This window comes from Parasteatoda tepidariorum, chromosome 4 (assembly GCF_982258835.1).
Source record: "Parasteatoda tepidariorum strain Cologne lab strain chromosome 4, Ptep-v5.0, whole genome shotgun sequence".
NCBI classification, from domain to species: Eukaryota; Metazoa; Arthropoda; class Arachnida; order Araneae; family Theridiidae; genus Parasteatoda; species Parasteatoda tepidariorum.
In genome coordinates this window covers 82,715,418-82,736,879 of record NC_141758.1, presented here as the reverse complement: position 1 = coordinate 82,736,879, position 21,462 = coordinate 82,715,418, and the positions used below count along the sequence as shown (strand labels likewise).

The 21,462-nt window shown below is 30.9% G+C and overlaps 1 protein-coding gene across 1 annotated transcript in view; it reads right to left on the bottom strand.

Moving 5' to 3' along the window:
* The window catches only part of LOC107443131 (RUN and FYVE domain-containing protein 2), a 75,675-nt gene extending 54,693 nt beyond the window's left edge, over nucleotides 1-20,982 (bottom strand). Inside the window, exon 1 of the mRNA XM_087161484.1 lies at nucleotides 20,705-20,982. Coding sequence (XP_087017610.1) covers nucleotides 20,705-20,816 — 112 coding nt within the window. The 5' untranslated portion in view covers nucleotides 20,817-20,982. The remainder of the gene's footprint in view (nucleotides 1-20,704) is intronic.
* Nucleotides 20,983-21,462: the final 480 nt, after the last annotated feature.

Genomic DNA, 21,462 nt, shown 5'->3' with positions numbered 1-21,462 from the left:
CAATTAATGCATGCACAAGCAGCTCACCCTACAGTGGTTTCTAGTCGTTTAGATGCGCAAGCAGTTCACCTTATAGTATAGTTTCTATTCATTCGCATGCGCATTTCGAGCAATCGGCTGCAGCGTGAGTGGCCCATAGTAGGACGGTGCATGTCACTGTCATTTAAAATCATATATGACACTGTTATTCAAACTCGAGCAGTAGGCGTCAGCGTTAAATTACCATGAATTTAGATCAAGTGTCCAAATCTGCACCAGGAAACAATTCCACTATCTACTACTAGACTACAGTTCGAATACTGTCACATTTTGCCGTAGGTTCTAAGCATTCTGGCTAGAAGCGTTCATTTCTTCAGGCAGATGCTAGACCAGAGGTGGGCAAACTTTTTTGTTCGAGGGCAAAAAAATCGAGAAAAAAAGTTTGGTGGGCTAAGCAAAATCTTCTAAAATAGAAAAACGATATTGAAGTTTTAATTTAAATATCAAATGAATGAAATTGCGATTTGATTTTTAAAAGCTCTTTATATTGAGGTTCCAAGTGAGAAATACTTTTTTTAAGGAACGAGGTTAAAAGTTTGTTTGGTAATCTACTTCTGAAAGGATTTTTTCTAAGGTTCATAATTGAAAACACTTGTTCACATATATAAGATGAAGCAAACAGAGCACTGATTTTCTGAACATGAAATATTAACTTTGGGAAACCAGCTTTTGGTAATGATTTGTAAAACTCAAACTTTGGCGTGTTTAGAAACAACTGCTTCAGATAGCGTCAATCTAAGGCTATTCTATAAAGAACTTCTGCTTTCAGCAGTTTACCAATTGAAGCTGTTTGTGCTAGCTATTTCCATTGATTTATGTTTTGTAGAACAAAAATAGAGAAAGCACAAGAGTCGTCAGTACTTTGTTAAAAAAGAAAGAACAAAAATAGCTTTAAGTAAAGTAGACAAGAAAATGGATGCATATTGTTTATATTCGCCCCGGATTGGCAAGCTAAAATTCTATCCGCGGGACGGATAAAACCATACGGTGGGCCACAGTTGGCCCGCGGGCCGTAGTTTGCCTATCCCTGCGCTAGACCCTGACACACGAAAGGCAGAGGGTGAATCTTGGTTCGTCGCTTCAGAGAACCCTATTATTAACATCGTAAACATCTTTTAAACCACATTACAGGCGAGCAGTGTGGTTGGACAATGTGATCAAAGGCTAATGGGTGGCCATGTAAAGACTATGTGCTACTTAATGAATGGTTTTCATCGCGGCAATATTTCGGATGCCAATTAAAACTCCTGCTTTACGTGTGGCCCACGGTTGGAAGCAGTTTTCCGAATTCTTTGATGTGAACCGTTCGGCCTCTATTTCCAAAACTCGAGAGTTTTCTGATTCGGGGCACATCTTAGTAATCATCATTTTCGAATTTCATTGTCAATTTTGGGTAATTCAGCTTGGTAGATACACCCCTTAAAAATTGGTCATTGCAGTAATGTCCAACACTTATACATTTGAAATCTGATAACTCTATACTGCATGGTATCCTGAATACGACATATGACTAATGTCAGTGTTGTTTTCTATACGGCCAGCGGAGAGAGTAACATATAATACCAGGGGTCTGTCCAGAAATTTTGTGTAAGGTCCGTTTTTGTAAAATTGTGAAAAAATTACTCGTAATTTGTGAATATAAAATAAACGTTAAGTCACATTCTTTCAACCAGAGTCCGCTTTTGTGAATTTGTGCAAATAGGGTCCGTTATTGCAAAAAACTTCTTCAAGAAGCTTTTAAATTGTAAAGAGATACAAAATTATGCTCAACACTGTAAAATTATAATTAAAAAAATTAAATTTTAAAAAATAAACAGCAATTGCTGCTACTATTTTAGAGATGCAACATACAAATATTTGGTATTTAGCCTATACTGCTGAACGCAGAATATTCATTTCGGACGAATAAAGGAAGAAGCGTCTGCCGAAGACAAAACTTAGTTCGTTTGCATTTGTCTTTCTTCCTCTCCCCCCCCCCTTTCCTGAAAAGGATTTATTCGATTAACAAAACAATAATGAAAATAAACAAATTTGTAAAGGGTCCGATTAAAAGAAAATTACTTTGTGTAGGGTCCGTTTTTAAGTTAAAATATTTTGTGAAGGGTCCGTTTTTATGAAAAGATATTTTGTGAAGGATCCGTTTTTATGAAAAGATATTTTGTGAAGGGTCCGTTAACGGACCCAAATAGAACCCCTGATTACGTACGCAGATGTAGAAATTTACATAGGAATTCAAATACTTATGATACTTGGTAGATGGTATTGTTTTCTACAAATGTTTTCACTCTCAAGCAAATGAAACTCAAATCAAGTCGGTTGAAGAATTAGTTTAGACGTTTATATGGGTATTATGCACAATTTAAGTACAAAAGTTCTTTTTTCTACTTGATTTACGGATCTGACATATCGATATAGTTGCTAGCTAAATATGAGTGTTGTATCCTGGGTATTCTTTTTTTAAAAATCGATTCAGATCAAAACAAAGCCAATAGGATTATAATAGTTTAGAAGTTATAATGTATAAGATGAACTGTATTTAACAAGTGCCGAAGCTAAATGGGCACATTCCAACATAAATAAAGTTACAGTGCAATTAAATTACAATGCAATTTAATAATTATTCTTTGCATCTCAAAAATCTCAGCAATTTCTTTCCTTCTTATTTTTTTTTTTAAAATTTAAGTTACTAGTAGGCTCCGCTTGCCAAGCTACGTAATTACATTTTATTCATCAGTGTTTTTCTCCCGTAAATTTTAATACTTCCCCAAAAAAACACAGAATATTTTGTTTTTAAATAGTACAGAGCGCAAAAAAAAAAAAAAAAAAAAATAATGGATCTTTCTCGGTTTAGAACTCAAGCTTCATGGCTCAAGGGGGTAATCTCAAATATGCTTATTAATAAGTGCAAACGATATTTTAAGTTACGAAATCAGACAAGAACACGTACTTTTTCTGAATAAACATACCTTTTTTTCGACGGATTCGGATTACTAACTCCCAAACTATAGAGGGCAGCCGCAATCTCGGAAATATGGTCCCAAAAGTATAGTCAGGAGAGAGTTGGACCATTTAATGTTTATCTTACTTTTTGCTTATTTTGCTATATCTGCTTTCTTTAGGTTAGAAATTAGGTTAGGTTTAAATATCTTAAATTTTGGACATTCTATTTCTCATGAACTATTACACCGATTTTGCTAAAATTTTGTACTTTGCCATGTAAAATTACATTCTTTAAAATGATGCAAAAATTGTATACCTTACAATTCAAAATTTGAAATAAAATAATAAAAAATAATAAATATTTTTTAAATGTTATTTTTTGCATAAAATCTTTGGATAAATGAATTTTATAATTGTGTTTAAATTTTTCTCAATTCAGTTAAAAAGTTCTTGAGAAATAACGAAATACGCAGAAAGTAAAATTAATATTAAGGGGCCTAAACTTAGGAGTGCTCTCCTGACCAAACTATTAGGACATTTATATTTTGAGGGTCAAAAAGCCGAATCTATCAACAAAAAAGAAAAAAAGGTACGCTTATTCAGAGAAAGTACATTTTTGTATCTGATTTCATAACTTACAATATTGTCTGCGCAAATTAAGCTGCATATTTGAGGTTTCCCTTGAGGTCTATTTTTACAATAAATGTTAAGAATTATATTTGGCATCACGTAATCTCTCTCTTGCTACTTTGAAAGACCTTCGCTAGCGCAAGCTCATAAAATAGAGAAATAAAGATCTTGTTAAGGGAATTATTTTTTTTTTACAACAATGATGACTAGTCAATATTTAAAGCAAAGAGTGCCGTAAAAAATCACGAAAAACAAAACAAAACAATTAAACTTGCAATAACTTTGGAACAAACAGTAGTTACGAAACACAATTTGCGATAAGTTCACAAAAAAAAAAGCCTTTTGAGCACTTCAAATTTTATCTCCGCAGATGCATTTCAGAGGGCTACAGATCTACCAAACATAGTATTTTTTCCTGGCAATCTGATCCCAATAGTTTGGTTAGGAAAGCACTCCAAAGTTTAGACCCCTTCACGTAACTTTTACTATTTGAGCATTTCGCTATATCTGAAGAACTTTTTAAGCGAATTAAAACATTTTTACATACAAGTATAAAATTTGTTTAACCAAAGATAATTCCATGCAATAAATAACTTTTAGTAAATATTTATTATTTTTTATTATTCTATTCAATACTAGTCGAAAAAATTTTGCATTGTAAGGTACACAATTTTTTGCATCATTTTAAAGAATCTAATTTTACTTGGCAAAATACAAACTTTGAGCAAAATCGATCGAATAGTTCCTGAGAAATCGAATTTTAAATGTCTGACTTTTTTAAAAAATTCAATTTCTTCAGAACTATTTGTTCGAAATTGTATTTTGCCATGTAAAATTACATTCTTTAAAATGATGCAAAAATTTTTTCACCTTTCAATTCAATATTTTTGAACTATTCTTAAATAATATAATATAAATAATATAATAAAAAATAGTATAATAAAAAAATAATAAATATTTACTAAAAGTTATAATTTTGCATGAAATTATCTTTGGATAAACAAATATTATAATTGCGTGCAAATTTTTTTCAATCAGCTTAAAAAGTTCTCGAAGTATAGTGAAATACACAAAAAGTAAAATTAACATAGAGAGGTCCTAACCTAAACTATTGTGACCATATTTCCCAGATTGCTACAACCTCCTATATTTCGGGGGTCAGAAATCCGAAAAAGGGCAGGTTTTTTAAGAGAAAGTACGTTTTTTTGTGTCTTATTTCTGTCTAAAAATATCGTCTGCGCTTATTAATTAGCACATTTGACGAGACCTCCTCAAACCATTAAGAATGAGTCATAGAACGTGAAAATCCGATCATAAGATCAAAAGTTATGAAAGGTGGTCTCTTTTTTTTTTTTTTTTTTTGCTCACTGCACATTAATCTACACACCTTTGTAATTTCAAGTTCTCAGTTTATAGTATTTGCGTAGCAAAACGAAGGAAATGTTAAGTTAAACACAACAAACAGTGGAGGCTCATACGATTTTTAATAAAGAAAGTTCAACTCGTAAACAAAGTTTTCTTTACAGAAAAACAAATAGGATTGTATTAGAGCAAGCTGTTGACAATTTGTAAAATTATTTTTTTCTACATTAAAATTTCGTACGGGCCGTCACCATCGCTGTTTTGGGTGCCCAACCTAAAGTTACATTTTGTTTTGCTGCACATAAACTATGACTTAGAAACTTGAAATAACTAATGTGTGAAAAAATGTGTACAGGATTTATGTTGAAATAAAAATATTTGATAATTTGCTCGACAGTTATTAACTGTTAAACTTGTTACTAAAAATATCATATGGGCCGTTCTACAGGCAGCTGGAATGCAATTACAAAGTTGAAATTTGGTATAATGAAAGGGCCAAATTTGTTTATGAACTCAGTACACTAATTTTTTCTTTTTTTCTTCTTTTCAAAACTTCAATTTATTCGAAAGTTACTGCAATTTTAAATGCCTTTTTTGTGAATTGTTTAACTTTTTCTCTTCCTTTCGTTACATTTTACTTTGTGCTCAATATATAAGAAAACTGAAATTACGAAAGCGTGGAGATAAATGGAATAAGTTCGATAAAATAAAAAAAATATGCGATTGTTAGTTCAAGAATTACTAACTATTAAACTAGTAGTAAAAAAATATGTTGGTTGATTGGTTGTTGTCGGTTTGCTGAAATGCAACAACAGTGTTGAAAATTAACGTGCTGATAGGAACATTTTGTATAATAATTTAAAAAATATTTTTTTTTTCTAAATTTCCATTTGTTTGAAAGTTATTGCAACAAATTTAAGGGCTTTTTCAGCTTCACTGCATTAAATGTTGTCTATTTAATGCACTGTTGCAGAAAAATTATTTTTTCTAAACGAGATCTTTATTTCTCTATTTTATAAGCTTGCGCTCAGCAGCTTGATTTGCAGATGCCAATCAAGAGCAGCAAGAAAGAGAGATAGTAATTTCTGCCAGATATAATTCTTAACGTTCATAGTGAAATTTTTAAAAATAAATAATAACTAATTAAATAGGAATAAAAACCATTCCCTACTCTGATTGTTATACGTCTCTTTAACTAGTCAAATTATTTCTTATTCATTTCTTCTTAATGACTCACAATCTGTATTCCTTAGGTATTTTTTCTTCTTTTTTAAGTGCAGGCGATTAATTTTAGAATCTAAGTAAACGTTTATTTCGTTGCGATTAACAAAACATTCCAACATAAAGCTAAATTGCATATTTTAAAACAAAAATGTTCTGTATTTTTGTGCAATATATTTTAATTTTAAGAAGAATACGGAATATATATTATAAGAAGAAATAAAGGAGAGAGAATCAAATGCAAGAGTTAGCGAGCCAAAGCCTCCAAGTATTTTAAAAAACTAGAATGCAGATTTACGTTTTTGTTAAAAAAATTTTAAGGAAAGACACAAAGAAAATAATTTCTAAGGCTACAAAAAAACTTAAATTATTTACATACGCAAATAAGTATTGCAGTAAAGAGATTATTTTTAATAATAAAATAAAATTCTAAGTTATTTAAAAACTATAAAAAAAAATGTAAACATTTTTAAAGATGTTCATATCAATGCAGTAGTGATCACATCATTATTTAGACGTTTATATAGGTTCTTTTTTCGTTATTTATATACACACTACATATTTTATTACCTTCAAAAATAATGTTTTACAAATTAAGTATAAAAATAAAATAAATGGGTATAAAAATTCATTAAAAATAACGTTTAAAACTCCAAATGTTAAAATTTTAATTAGGGTGACCTGGGGTAATTCCTGATCAAAAAATGCAAACATCTATTTTGTGAAAAAACTATTCAAGATAGAATTTTAATATTTACTGGAAATTTGAGGCTATATGGGATGAGTCCTATGCTACCTTCTTTTGTTTGAAAATCTAAGTAGAATTTAAAAGATTTTAAATTTTTTGTGATCAGGAATTACCCCTTTTCTTGATCATTTCTGGGGTAATTCCTGATGATTTCTGGGGTAATTACTGATCACCAGTTTTTATAGTAAATGGGCTGTTTAAAAATAATTATACAATGGTAATTAACAAATAAGACATTAAGATCAAACAAATAAACCAAAAAGATATTTTTAAGCAGCTATTAAAACGTTTTATTTAAAAGCCGGAATAAAGATTAACACTTCAGCTCTGGCAGCAGCTCTCACACTGAAATTTTCATTTTCAATCATTAAAAGAAATTTGCTATTTTTGCTTTCTAGAAGCTTAGTATCCTTTTTAGGCTTATAATTTCTCACCATATTTATATTAGGTTAATTTATCAAATTAAAAATTATTCTAACAATGCACACACATAAAAATAAGATAGAAGAAAGGCAAGGCAAGCTAGAAATGGTGCATATCAGAACACATTTGTGTTGTACACAGTTAAAAACAAATTTTGTGATTATAGTTAAAATATATTTTATAGTTGTTCCACTTAATAAATATGAACTGTTATATAAGAAAAGACAATTAACTATTTATTAGCCATTTTTTATACTATAAGAAGAAATGAAAATGATCAGGAATTACCCCAGTGATCAATAATTACCCCATCTGTAGGGAGCAACACTTGATATAGTTTCCTATAATCAATTATAATGTTTACAGTAGATGTGAAACAATTAAACAAAAGCTTACACTATTTTTATGTCAAAGAAAATGAAAGTAACTCAAAATATTTATTATTAAGAGAAGGAGGGGGACCTTTGCAGAAATGTGCACAATTTGAAACCCATCTTTGAAATGGAAAATGTAGAAAGCATTTTAAAAGATACTTATTTTGTTAAATTAAACAAAAAACTATTATTAAGTAAATGTAGTTATACTTTAGTAAAGTGTACAAGCTTTCTTGTCCATGTCTCAAATTTTTTAAAAAATAAAACTTAGATGATCATTATTTACCCCAGAAACAGAGTGATCGAGAATTACCCCGGGTCACCCTAAAAGTTATACACATTTTGGTGTTAAATGGTACACCTTCCTCAATAGGACAGAGATGATTTTATCCGACAAAGGCTAGGTCATATTAAAAAGATAGATACACAGTTGAGTTCCGATGGTTTATGCACTGAACAGCCATTGTGAAGAACTGGGGTTTGATCCCCAGTGGTGACCTGAAGCCAATCAAGCAATGGGCACCAGCTTGTTTAGGAAGAAAAGGTAGCGTATGCAAGAAGCTGACTACATTGCCACATTCATGGAATGGTCACGAAATCGGGGAGCCTTAAGTTCCATCCTCCCCTTTGGCCCACAAAGAGCTGTTGCGGGAATGCTTTACTTTAAATATACAGTTAAAAAATAAAATGCAGTTAAAAAAATTTAATGATTTGACAAATACGGCATAGCAGTTAGGTCATTAACAATGATGCTCTTACAAAAATTCAGGTCAAGACATGAAATAAATTTATGGATGGTATAAGGTTAACAAATATCGAAAATATGGCCTTCTGTCTAGCAATTTTTTGAGCTAGAGGAATGATGGAGTTCCTGTTTCTTGATGCTCTTTAAGTCTGTCTCTTATTTTACTTATGAAGATGTACCATCGTGACACCAAAACGCATAATGATAAATAAAAATTCTACCACTTGGGATTTTAAATGCTGTTTTTGATGAATTTTAATATTATCCCAAAGATTTACTCTCATAATTTTATAAATTGGTATATTTAATGGTATAATTAATTGGTATATATATAAAAGAACGAATTATTTTGCATACAGCTCATGGAAAGTTATAATTTAAAAGTGTCATTACCACTTTTATACACATTTCGTCTCTTTTTTTAAAAAAATTTATTACGCCATTTTGAACACCATATTTTAATTTACATACATTATCCTCATATCAGTTTTCTGGTCAAAATCTTCATTAAAAATGAAATAAGACTTCAAAGAGCCTCAACTTCTAAAATTTAATTATAAATTATACAGTACAAATATATTATTGACTTATATATTATTAACGTTTTGTTTTTTTTTTAAAAAAGAAATTCGATAATTTAAATCAATAATTCCCTTAAATAAAGAGATTTAAATTACGGCAACTTTGGTAAATGACCAATCACTGTTATTGTTACTCCCACAAATGTCATTAAAATGCTAAGTTAAAAACTACTGATATTAAGATTTTATGACCAATCTTGTTTATTGTTGTTGTCGTGTCTATGCTAGTGCAAAGATTAGAGTCCTCCAAAAGTCTTGATAACAAGGTTTGCAAGTTCTGGAGCCCGATGGCCATGGAGAATTTTGAAGGGAGGTGCTCCAAGTTGAAAGAGGGAGTCGATAATGGCCTGGCAGTCAAAAACATAAGTCTGGAGTTAGTTGCAAATGAGGACAGTACTTGCAGATGGGATAGAATTTTATATGGGTGCGTGAGGTCTTCATGCCCTTGAAATGTCCAGTACGTAGCCTAGCTATTGTAGAGGAGAGGTTTCTTGAGCAGTTTAGATCGGGGATTGTTGCCTTGCTAAAATGCTGGTTGTATATCCTTCGTCTGGCAACAGCATTCGCATCTGCACAGGTGACAGCTCGAGGTTGATCTTTGTTGCGTGCTTCCTTTGCAAGGGCATCTGCGCATTCGTTCCCCTCGATTCCAACATGAGCTGGGATCCACTGGAGAGTGCAACGGATATTTAAGAAATGAAGAAGGGTATTAATTTCTTGCGTTATTGATGTTTTACCATTATATATGGCTTCGAGTGCTGATTTTGAGTCTGAGAAAATCACAATTTCTTTTATTGAGTCTTTTAGAGAATGGGAGCGACAATAGGCAAGAGCCTCTTTAATAGCGATTAATACGCTGGTGAAGTTCGAAGCAATTTGGTCAGTGGGTATTTTGAGTTTGATGTCATTTCCTGAGGGGTAAGTGATGGAGATACCAGCACCACCTCTATTACAGTCAATAAATCTTGTTTATTCTATGCATAAATTGAAATATGCATGGAAAAGACAAAAATAATCTGATTTAATGCATAGATAAAAATGTAAAATTGAAAATGAAAGAGAATGTGAACCCATTTGGTGGCAGAGGTGTAGAACATGACCAATCTCATGAAAAATTATTAAAAAAAAAAATTGCTATAAATTTTTCTATTAAAATTTTTTTTTCACTAAATGTGTCATACCACAACTAACTTTATACATTAATCTACTTATTAGTTTGAATTCTTTACGTAATGAATGGGACCTTAAATATAGAAATTACGTTTTAAAAGGTTTCATAACGAAAAAAAAAATTAAATTAAATTTATAATCTTGGGGGAAAGGTCAAACAAAGAAAGTGTGTTCTGGAAAATATTAGGTTCTGAAAATTTTCTATATTATAGTAAATTAGTGTGTATAGTAATATTACAGTTATTACAAAAAAAATTAAAAACAAGTAAAATAATTTTTTCGTCATTTTATGATTAAATTTCGAAATTAATGTTAACACTGAGGCGAGAAATGTCATTTAACAATAACTAAGCCTAAAACATTAAAATCTGTTTCAGAAAGAAAAGAAAAAATTAGATTTATTTAGTAAAAACCAAAACCCGCATATCGGCTACAAAAGGCTTCACAAAATAACTTACTATACTCTAAAGTTATTCAACGTCATAAAACTACTTATAACAAATATTACAATTATAAAACTTGTTCTACACTTTCTTTACATATCTGTTCTTTAGATATTTCCGTGCATTCAAGTTTGAACGAAAGATAGTAATTTTTTTAAGTTAATATGATTTCAGAAGTAAATTCACAAGCAATTTACCTATCAAATATATAGATTGAATGAACAAGATAGTGTGTAAAGAAAAAAACTTGTCGCTAGTTTCTCAAACTAAAATAAAGTCACAATCTCAGTATATGTTTGCATATGAAATATTCTAATTTCTTTTTTTCCGAAAATTGGTGTTTTCAGTATACCTTCACACTCTTATTGTCCCAACATTAGAAAATGTTCTGAAAATGGTGTAAATTTTAGAGCTAATTATTTAAATTTAATTTTCAAACGCTCTTACAAGGTACGGAAAACGTAAAATTAGTCCATAATATGCTATTTTAAAACTGTTCTGAATTAACCTTTGAATCTTTGCAAGCATGTGTAAAAATGGAACAAAATGTCAAGATAAAAAAATCACAGTTCTTTTTAATTGAAAAGCATTTTTACGAGCTAATTATTTAAAATTTGAACTCTGGCACTGCAGTTTGAGCACATAAAAAGATGTAAAAATTAAAATAAGTGAATTGGTTTTAAGGAGTTTTAATCTAAGTAAAAAAAAATTCATCCAAATTATGAGCCTTCAAAAATTATTTAAAACATTTTTATATTTTAAATTTGTAGGCAGATTCAATAAAAGAGAACACAGATTAAAATTACAGCTTTGCTTTGAGTTCACTTTAACTGCAGCTTTTTTCTCTGCCTTGGCAAAACAGCTTTAACCCCTTCCTTCTCACTCCCGTGAAAATGATGGGCTGAGTTTTTGTCCGCTATTTCTGGCTCCCGTTATATTGACGGGCTGGAGTGTTCAGTAATAACGCGCCAACAAGAATAAAACCAATTCATTTTTTTTTGCCCGGAAAACATTTTATTTCTCATTTTACACACCTGATGGCAGTACCAGAACATTTCTAAGGTAATTGTAGATACTACTAGTTGCAGCACTAATCAAATACATAATACAAATACAAAAGCCAAAAATATAGGCACTTTTATGACTGTTTTCTTGAAAATTAACCGATCATTAAGGGGTTAAAAAATAAAATTCACACAATGCAAGAACATGAACTAAAAAACTAATTTTAGAGAAGAACACTTTATATCTTTGCAGTTATAAGCTCTAATTTCATGAAAATTAGCATAAAAATGGAAGGAACATTGAACTAAATCAGAACCAGTAGGAACTTAAAGTAACAGTAAAAACTCACTTTTCTTGACAGAAATTTAAATGACTAAAATTATAGCAGTTTTCATTTGTTAATTTTTTTTTCTTTTAATAAACAATTTTACAAATAATTCATTTTAGAAGTGCAATGGATGGCCTTAATTCCTTTGGCCCCTTTTGATCAAAATATTGGTTCAAATTTTTCTGACCCATAAAGGGTTAAAAAAAGTTTTTTGGATTGATTCCAACCTTCAGCGTTACAAGGTTATCAAATATTATTATCATACTTTTTTATTACTTCCTAAAATGCATGCAGCACAGGAAAATCCTACACAGGGGTCTGTCCAGACATTATGTGAAAGGTCCGTTTTCGAAAAATTGTGAAAAAATTACTCGTTATTTGTGAATATAAAATAAACGCTAAATCACATTCTTTCAACCATGGTCCGCTTTTGTGAATTTGTGCAAATAGGGTCCGTTACTGCAAAAAAAAACTTTTTCTTTCAAGGAGTTTTTAAATTGTAAAGACATACAAGATTATGCTCAACACTGTAAAATTATAATTAAAAAAATTAAATTTTAAAAAATAAACAGCAATTGTAGCTAATAAATTAGCGATGCAACATACAAATATTTGGTACTAGTGGGCTAAGCCCCCCTGTTCGCTCCCGCTCACCAACCCCGATGATTGCTTCGCAATAATTGTCTTTTCTTGGCAGAAAACAATTTTTCTATTAAAGTTAAAATTATTCACTTAACATACGTGTACTAAAAGGAATTCTGTTTACTTACTCTTGCGCCTCTACTTCCCACGTCTAAATATTTCTCTCAAATATTACTTTACCCAAATATTAGATCTCTTGGTGATTTTTCGAAGTAATATTCTTATAGTGTAATTGTATTGTTCAAACAAATTTGATGAGTTCACAACCATAATTTAATACTCTCGCTAATAGTAGCAGTACTGGAAAATAAGTTTAAATTAGGGATACAAAAATATTTAAAGAAAAACAACTACTATTGTTAACTTTGTGCTTATGACAACCAAAACAATATGGAAATGAATGAGGGAAAACTGGATCCAACTAGGACTGGGCTTTATACCGATGTGAGACAATATATCGATTTAACTCCAACATCGTAATACCGATTTATCCATTTCATCTGCAACAAAATTCCGGAGTGAGCATTTCGACTCTACTAAATCGATTTATTCATGACAGCAAACGCTAAATCGATGTTGCTCTCTCCGATGTAGTGAAACACCGGTTTAATCATTGCGAGAATGTACAGAACAGAGTCCGATCTGCCGCAGCGTAAGGGAAAGATTCAAGGTCAACTATCAACTCATTCTCTTGGTAACACTAGCGCTCAACTTCTTTGGCTATTTGCCAAAATCACATCTGGTGCAGGGGTTGGTATAGTTAAATCGGAATGGGCCATTGAATCTCTTCATTCAAAACTAATTCACTAGGTTATATCGATATTTGGCGGTTGAAAAAAAAACTCCGATATAGCAGGGATCGGTGCAATTGAATCTCCTCATTCAGATCGATATAGCAGGGATCGGTGCAGTTGAATCTCCTCATTCAGATTTCAAGTTTATATCGATATTTGCGGATGATTTTTTACCACCAAGTGTATGTGATTGTCTTCTCTTTTAGAATTCCGATTTTAGGATATCTTGCTCGTGCAGGAGGGAAAATTCCCATCTTCAATTTTTCATATCCTGATTTCTGAAATAGGTGTTATATTTTTTCTCCTCTTTTGCATTGAGAATTTTGTTTTTAAACTAATCATTTCAAACTATTTAAATAAATTTCTTACAAATATAGCGTAAAAAAATTAATATTTCTCAAATATTATATATAAAATCCTTATTAAAAATATTTATTATCTAATTGAGATATTTATCTTTTATGGCACATGAAATCATTATCTTTTATGGCTCGCACTAACTGAAAACGCAAAATAAAATTGGTGTTTTGATTTACTTAAAATAAATTGTTAAAAAATATTTAGTGACTTGCCCGGAAGGAGTTAACGAGTTTCCCCTTTCGAATTAAACTCTTCTTGTGATGTTTTTATTTATTATCATTTTGCAGTGTCTCGCGTGTGTATTATAAAATTTAGAGATTTGTCTTTTTTAAGGCACATGCATTGCGGAGTTTCTTTCCGTAATATCTTTAAATATCTTACCGGGTTTTCTTTCAGCGTGTATGTTACATTAATTCTTTCCGTACCGTTCGGTTTCTGTTTGCTCGCGCTAACTGAAGTCGCTAAATAAAATTGGTGTTTTGTTTTAATTGGAATAAATTGTAAAAAAATGTTTAGGAAATTTACTAATTTTATCTTTCGTAACTGCCTTTTTTTGTGATCTTTTTATTTATTATTATTCTTTTTCGTTAATTTCTCGCGTGTTAATTATAAATGTTGGGAGATTTATCTTTTTATGGCGCATTACGGGGCTATTTCCGTATCGTTCGGAAATAGCCCCGTAATGCATGCGCAGCTAAAAGATTTCACCTTTCGAATAAGACGTGTATCGTGATGTTTTTTTTTTTTTAAAATTCATTATTATTTTTTTTGTAGTTTCTCGCGTGCATAATGTTAAGTTTAGAGATTTATCTTTTTACGGCATGTGCATTACGGGTCTATTTTCGTATTGTTCGGTACCTGTTTTCTTGCGTCAACTGAAGTTGCAGTTTTGTTTTACTTGGAATCAATTGTAAAAAAATATTGAAAGGGGAAGTTAACGATTTTTAACTTTCAAATTAGCCTTTTTTTGTGGTGCTGTTTTTATTTAGTTTCTTGCGTGCTGCTGCCGGAAGTCACCGATGCTTAGCGATTACTTTAGTGCTGATATGGAAAATCTTACCTTAAACGTATTTTACTAAAAAATTAAGTCCCGCAGAGGACTGATCGTTAAGACAAGGTTCCCAGCAGATCACCAAAGTCAAGCATCACTGTCTACGGTCAGTGTGCGGGTGGGTGACCACTTTGATCAGTCTGCATAGGGACCGAGGCTGTGCGGTATTGGTCCTCGTTAAACTGTGCTACCGTAAAGTGCTCGACTTAGCGCGCGGGTCGCCGGGCTACCAAAGCAGGGGTGCCATCCCCTCCGCAGAGGGTCAAAATTGTGATGGCATGTCTTCGGATCATCCTCCGGGATGTTTCCCAGACCGTCGCCAATAGCCCATTATGCAGCTCTAGTGCGACGTAAATTAACAGCAACAATAACAATTAAAAATTAAATTTGGAAAAAAAGGAAATTGCATCTTATTACTGATATACTTCTTTTTTGTCATTGCCGGGAGGGGGGGGGGTGAATCTATCACTAAATCTATTCACTTCATTAAATTTTAAATTCTGTGTCCCAAACATATAATTGCTGTTTTGGTAACTAGAGAAAATTGCACCTTCCTTTTTCAGAAAAAATCATTTAGTTGAAACAAACAGATAGCAATGAACATAAGTGAAAAAAAAAAAATGTTTATATTTTCGTAAAAATACATGCTATTTCTGTTGAAATTCATCCAAACTTTTTTATCAAAGCTATAACATGTTGTAAAAGTTAAAAACATTTACAGTTTTTGATTATACTGGTTGTTCAAAAATATTTTTTTCCTTTTTTTCGTCCTTGGAGTTGCTGAATACTAAATAAAATCTTTATTATTATGACTAAAATTACTTTGGAAATAATAAAAAGTCTGAATTCCATTTAAAGTTCTCCAGCACTATATTCCTGATACTTTTAAAAATTGTCCACTTACTACAAATTATAAATAGTAATACACTTTATAGAATCAAGTAAGATAGTTTGATTCATTGCTCAGAAAAAAAATATGAATTTCAAATTTTCGATATATATATACAGTGTTTTCATCATAGAAAAAAAATGGGTGAGAATTTCTCACCCTTTCACAAAAACAGGGTGAGATTTCAAAAAGTTAAGTGAGATTTTTAAAAACTAAAAAAACACAAGAACTCTTGAAAAAAAAATTTCTTTAATTATAATACACTAGGAGACTTCGCCCCCTGCTCGCTGGTGCTCACCAACCCCCGGAACTGCTTTCACAGTTCATTTCGGATTGCTTCGCAATCCAATGCTCGCTTTGCTTGCTCATTGGATACGTTCTTAACGTCTAGTTTTTGTATACTTTTGAATACTAAAAAAAAAAAAAAACTTTTCACTGTAGAAAATTCTAAACCTGTACATTTCAATATTAATTTGAAATTGCAAACAGTTCACATATTTTTCTTAATCACACTATTCTAAATTTCAGTTGTTGAGAAAAGTAACTGTTGTAAGTTTTGTTTTAAAGTCTTTCCCACCAGAGGGCTAAAGCCATGTGTTGTAAAACAATATGAAATAGTAGTCTGCCACTGAACGCCGGATGTAAAGCATCGGCTTTGATGAAGATAATTTTGTATTTCTAATTCTCTGAAGGGCGCCACCTTAATAATATGGAATTTGTAAAATAAATGTATATATTTTTGATTGTTGATGAAGCCCATCATTTTGTGTTTTCATCAGTGTTTAGAAGCAGAACAACTATAAGTTTTTTATCTTATCACAAAAAAATAAAATGTATAAAAAACAAAGAAAAGAGTAAGAAAATGAGTATAGTCATAGAAAAAGTTAAAATTATAATATAGTATTTGTCAGTTAAAATAAAACTTTTTGTTTAAGTCATTGCTAACAATTCAAATTTCTCCGAGACAATTCTAAAGTATAAATTAAGGTAGTATTGTTAAGTTGAAACACAATATTTTTAGTTTTGACGTCAACAATACAATTCAATTTTTCACAAAAACTATTGTTTCCATTGTTAATTCAATGTCAACAATTCAAATTTTTCTGGGGCAACTCTTATCCTCTAAATATTATTTTTTTTATGCACACATTTCTAAATGTCAGTATTCAATCACAAAACAACTTAAAGTCCTCAAATTTAGCATGAAGTTGTAAAATGTAATGAAAGAAGGTCATAGCAATAATGAAAGTAGAAGTAAAGTTAGTACTGTAAAATTAAAACAATATTTTTAATCAATGAGCCAAGTTCTTCAAGAAGCAGTTGTAGAAGTAGGTTGTTTATTTAAAACTTTTTATAGAATTTCTTTAAGAACACAATTGTTAATTTGGGCATTTGGCGATACAACACTTTTAGAATTGAAGGATTTGTTACGTCAAGCTCTCAGGTATCATAATTTTGATCTAGTTGCGCTTCTATTTCATTTTGATTTATGTTGCTAAGTTAACTTTCAAAATATTCTATGGCTGGCAACAGCGTTTTTATTTTTTAAGTTGTTTACTTTTATTTCTTTTAGAATTTGTTATTTTTTTAGCGAAATGTTTTTTTAACCTAACAGAATTCTTTGCCGACTGTTTTCTCTATAAATGAAGAAAATAAAGTAAATATTTAACTGCTGTGAAAAGAGTCTTAATTAATTATACAAAGTACCTCAGCCAAAATTTGGGAGCCACGTAAGAGAATTATATATATTAGATCAGAAACACATCATTAAAAGGCAGAATGCTTTGGTGTTTTCAAAACAAAGCAAACGTTGCCACCGGCGGAAAAGAAATACAGCCAAAATTTGGGAGCCACGTAAGAGAATTATATATAATAGATTTTTAACATCTTCTATTTTTTCAAGCATTGAATATTTTTGGTGCATCATCATAGAATATTTTGCCTTTACACGGTATTAGTCCATCTTACATAACTGCATAAATAATTTGAACCTCTTACATGAAGAAACCTTACCTACGGTAAACACATGGTTGCAGAGAAATGTGTTCTGAAAGGGGTTCCGTGGTTGTGTTCTGTTGTTCGAAAAGGTTCTGAACAATACTGGTAAATAGGGAAGCTAGATAATGGGGCAGATGTTGAAAATATAATGAAAGATCCAGGAAGAAAAGTGAAAAGGATTTTATTCTAAATGACGTAATTCGAAGCTTTTTCCAAAATGCAAGAAATTCGCGAAATTTGAAATTGATTTATAGAATGCGCGATTTTCCCGCGGTAATCATTTTTTAATGCGAGAAAAGAAAAAAATATGCGAGATTCTCGCGTTCTCGCGCTGTAGTGAAAACACTGCAGCAAACTTTCAAAAGTGACTTTTTACGAAGCATATTTTTTATTAAAGTAAAAAAATTATGATAGGAATGGGAAATTTCCAGGTGCAATCTAAAAACTAGGGCGCAGGCATGATGATGAATTTTAAACTAGTCTTAGTTCATTTAAGCATATTTTCAATAAAAATATTAATGTATAGTTATTTATATATGTACAGAGAAAGTGAAAGTTTTCAATTTTTTTTACTAATAAAATAAATGCAAAAGAAAAAGGTAAACAATATTCTCCAATACCTTTAGTGAAAAATTACAGAGTATAATTAGTAAATTGTAGTATTTAAATAAGCTTTTGAATATCTGCAAAAAATTATTCATAATCAGAACAACTTTGTCAAAATTTCTGTGGACTAGGAGTTGACAGTAAGTGAGTTAAAAAAAAAAAAAAAAAACAATACATTTGAATAGAGGAAGGGGTACTGTGGATTTATTTCTTAGTCTTGTCGTTTAGATGGTTAAATCGATATAACCTAATATCGTGATATAAAAGTGTTGATTATATCGATTTAAGAAATTTCTATATCGTCCAGCCCTAGATCCAACCACGTGATTTTCCAGCCAATAAAAATGTACCGACAACAATGGAAAACTGTGACACCATCATTAGAATTTTATATATTTGGTATTTAGCCTATACTGAATATTAACGCAGAATATTAATTTCGGACGAATAAAGGAATAAGCGTCTGCCGAAGACAAAATTTTGTTTACACCCTCCCCTTCCTGGGAAGGGTTTATTCGATTAACAAAACAATAATGAAGATAAACAAATTTGTCAAAGGTCCGATTAAAAGATAAATTATTTTGTGAAGGGTCCGTTTTTAAGTTAAAATATTTTGTGAAGGGTCCGGTTTCATGAAAAGATGTTTTGTGAAGAGACCGTTAACGAACCCAAATTTCTTCTAAACAGGCCCCTGCTACAGTACAGTAAAATGCGAGAAAACATTATGAAACAAGCATGCAGATCATACTCCATTTTATTTAGCATAAAATTTTATATAAATTTCTTTTTCACTGTATTTGGAATTAAAATTCTCAATGGTAGACAAGATATATCATTTTATCACCAATCAGTCAATTTACAACAGATTTATGCAATGTTCAATATCACAGCTTTGTAATTATTAACACAATCCAGAAATCAAAAGAAATTTCACATAAAGTATTGAAAAAAACTGACTACTCGCCATTGCAGAGGATTTGAGACTAACAATGTCCGAGTCCATAGCCATTTAATTTTGAACTCAACCCAAAAATCAAGACAGCTCTTTTATGTATAGAGACTAATTTGTAACTCAGATTTCACTTTTGTGGATAGTTTTTTGAGTGAAACTAACATGCATTTACATTATAAGGACAGGTAAGCTGCTCACTATTAGGTCAAGAATAAAGGAAATTAAATCAAAGATCCTTATAACCATGGGGATATTTTTGATTAGCATTGTAGCTCTTGTAAGCCTAAAGAACTGTTTCTCGATCACAGAAAAATTTCCTTAAGAGAATTCTTGGATATTCGATAGCTTTATAATTTAAGTTGAGAAATTTTAGTGAATTAATCAGCAAGTTTTTAAACTGAGAGTGACACAAGACAACAGATTTTCTTAACGAACATAATTGAACTGAGTCTGGATTTAAACTCCATCCATTTTATTAACACATTTTGAGATCTTTCAATCAGTAAATGCATGGAAGTAAGATAACTTTATACAATTGAATTATTAATTGCTGAATTATTCATAATTCTAGTCCTCTATTAATAGAATAATTTTGTTTTATTAAATTTGTTTTTTTCCACATTTTTCTTAGCCTTTCTAGAGAATTTAAATAACATATATAAACATTAAAAAAACCTCTCGCAGTCAAAAACAACACTGACTTCAGACAAATATCAGCAGTAAGAGTTATCTTTGAACAGTCTAAAAAGAATGATAAAACAAGATTTTAAATTTTAATCCATATTAAATGGCTTCATATCATCAAGAATCTGTTCAACAGGCAAGTATAAAATCTTGTTTGCATATATATATATATATATATATATATATATATATATATATGTATGTGTGTGTGTGTGCATTTAAGGTTTCTTATTTTTCTTCATTAATCTCTCTTTTCTTTTATCCCCTTTTGTCCATTTATTGTGTTATAAATATAGATATATATAATCTATAATTCATTTAGTTGAAAATTCCTTGAAATGAAAAATTTATTAATCATGCGCTAATGAGCTATTTAAAATCATAGTAAAAATTGCTTTATTTTCTTTTAATATAAGAAATAATAAAGATTATTTTTTAAAATCATATTTCACAAACTCGATAAAGATATATATGGAAAAAATCTTTGCCAAAGTAGAAAACTTAAGGTTATACATTTTAAGAAACATTAATAGATGTGACAATAAGTTAAACGTACATTTTTTAATTCCATTGTTTAATGTACTTAATTTGGACGCTACGAGAGCATAAATAAAATTTTAAAACAAATATGCGCTGAAAAAAAATTTTAAACACAGAAATAATGACTGCATCAAAATTAAATTCTAACATTTCACATATGTGCAGTTTTAATCACTCACTTTTGTAGATCTTTTTCATCCGTGGTTCCGATGATACCAGAAGAACTGGCCACCGATCACTATCAGACTTTGACGATTTCCCATCATTACCCTCAGTTCCGTCATTTTCCATTGCATAACACAAATTTTTAATTACTTTTAACAAGTTTACATTTCTCGACAATGATCAAAATCTTCCGGATCGAAACAATTCAGAATCAAAACAAACAATAATGATTTCACAGTTGAAGTTAAATTAAAGAGATGATTACGTTCACAAAATGTGGCTGAGACCCTAGTTTGATCAATAAAAGTAAATATATTTATTATTTCGATTAAAAAACAAATTTATTTCTATTACTTCAGTAATTTGAGTAAATTGAAAAAAAAAAAGTCATATTACCTAGTTTATGACTTTTCTACTCATTTGAAGGTCATTCTGAGGGAGCATTTACACTGCACGCAAAAGAAATTGCGTATTCAAGTTTGATTGGCAAATTTTCACAAGATAATATATTTCTCCAATCAGGTTCACTTTTATCACTCCGGATTCGCATACACAAATTTTCCCATATAGTGCTGCTATCCTTTGAGTATGTTTGTATCTGCTAATGCGAATCTCGCCATTGCTCGTGAGTCACTTCTGTGAATCTTGTGCCTTTGGAATCGGGAAAACACGCACTTCTAAGCACTACCGCTGGAGAATGAGAACCAGTGGCGTAGCGAGGGGGGAGCAAGGGGGGGCATCATGCCCCGGGCGCTACTCACAAAAGGGCGCC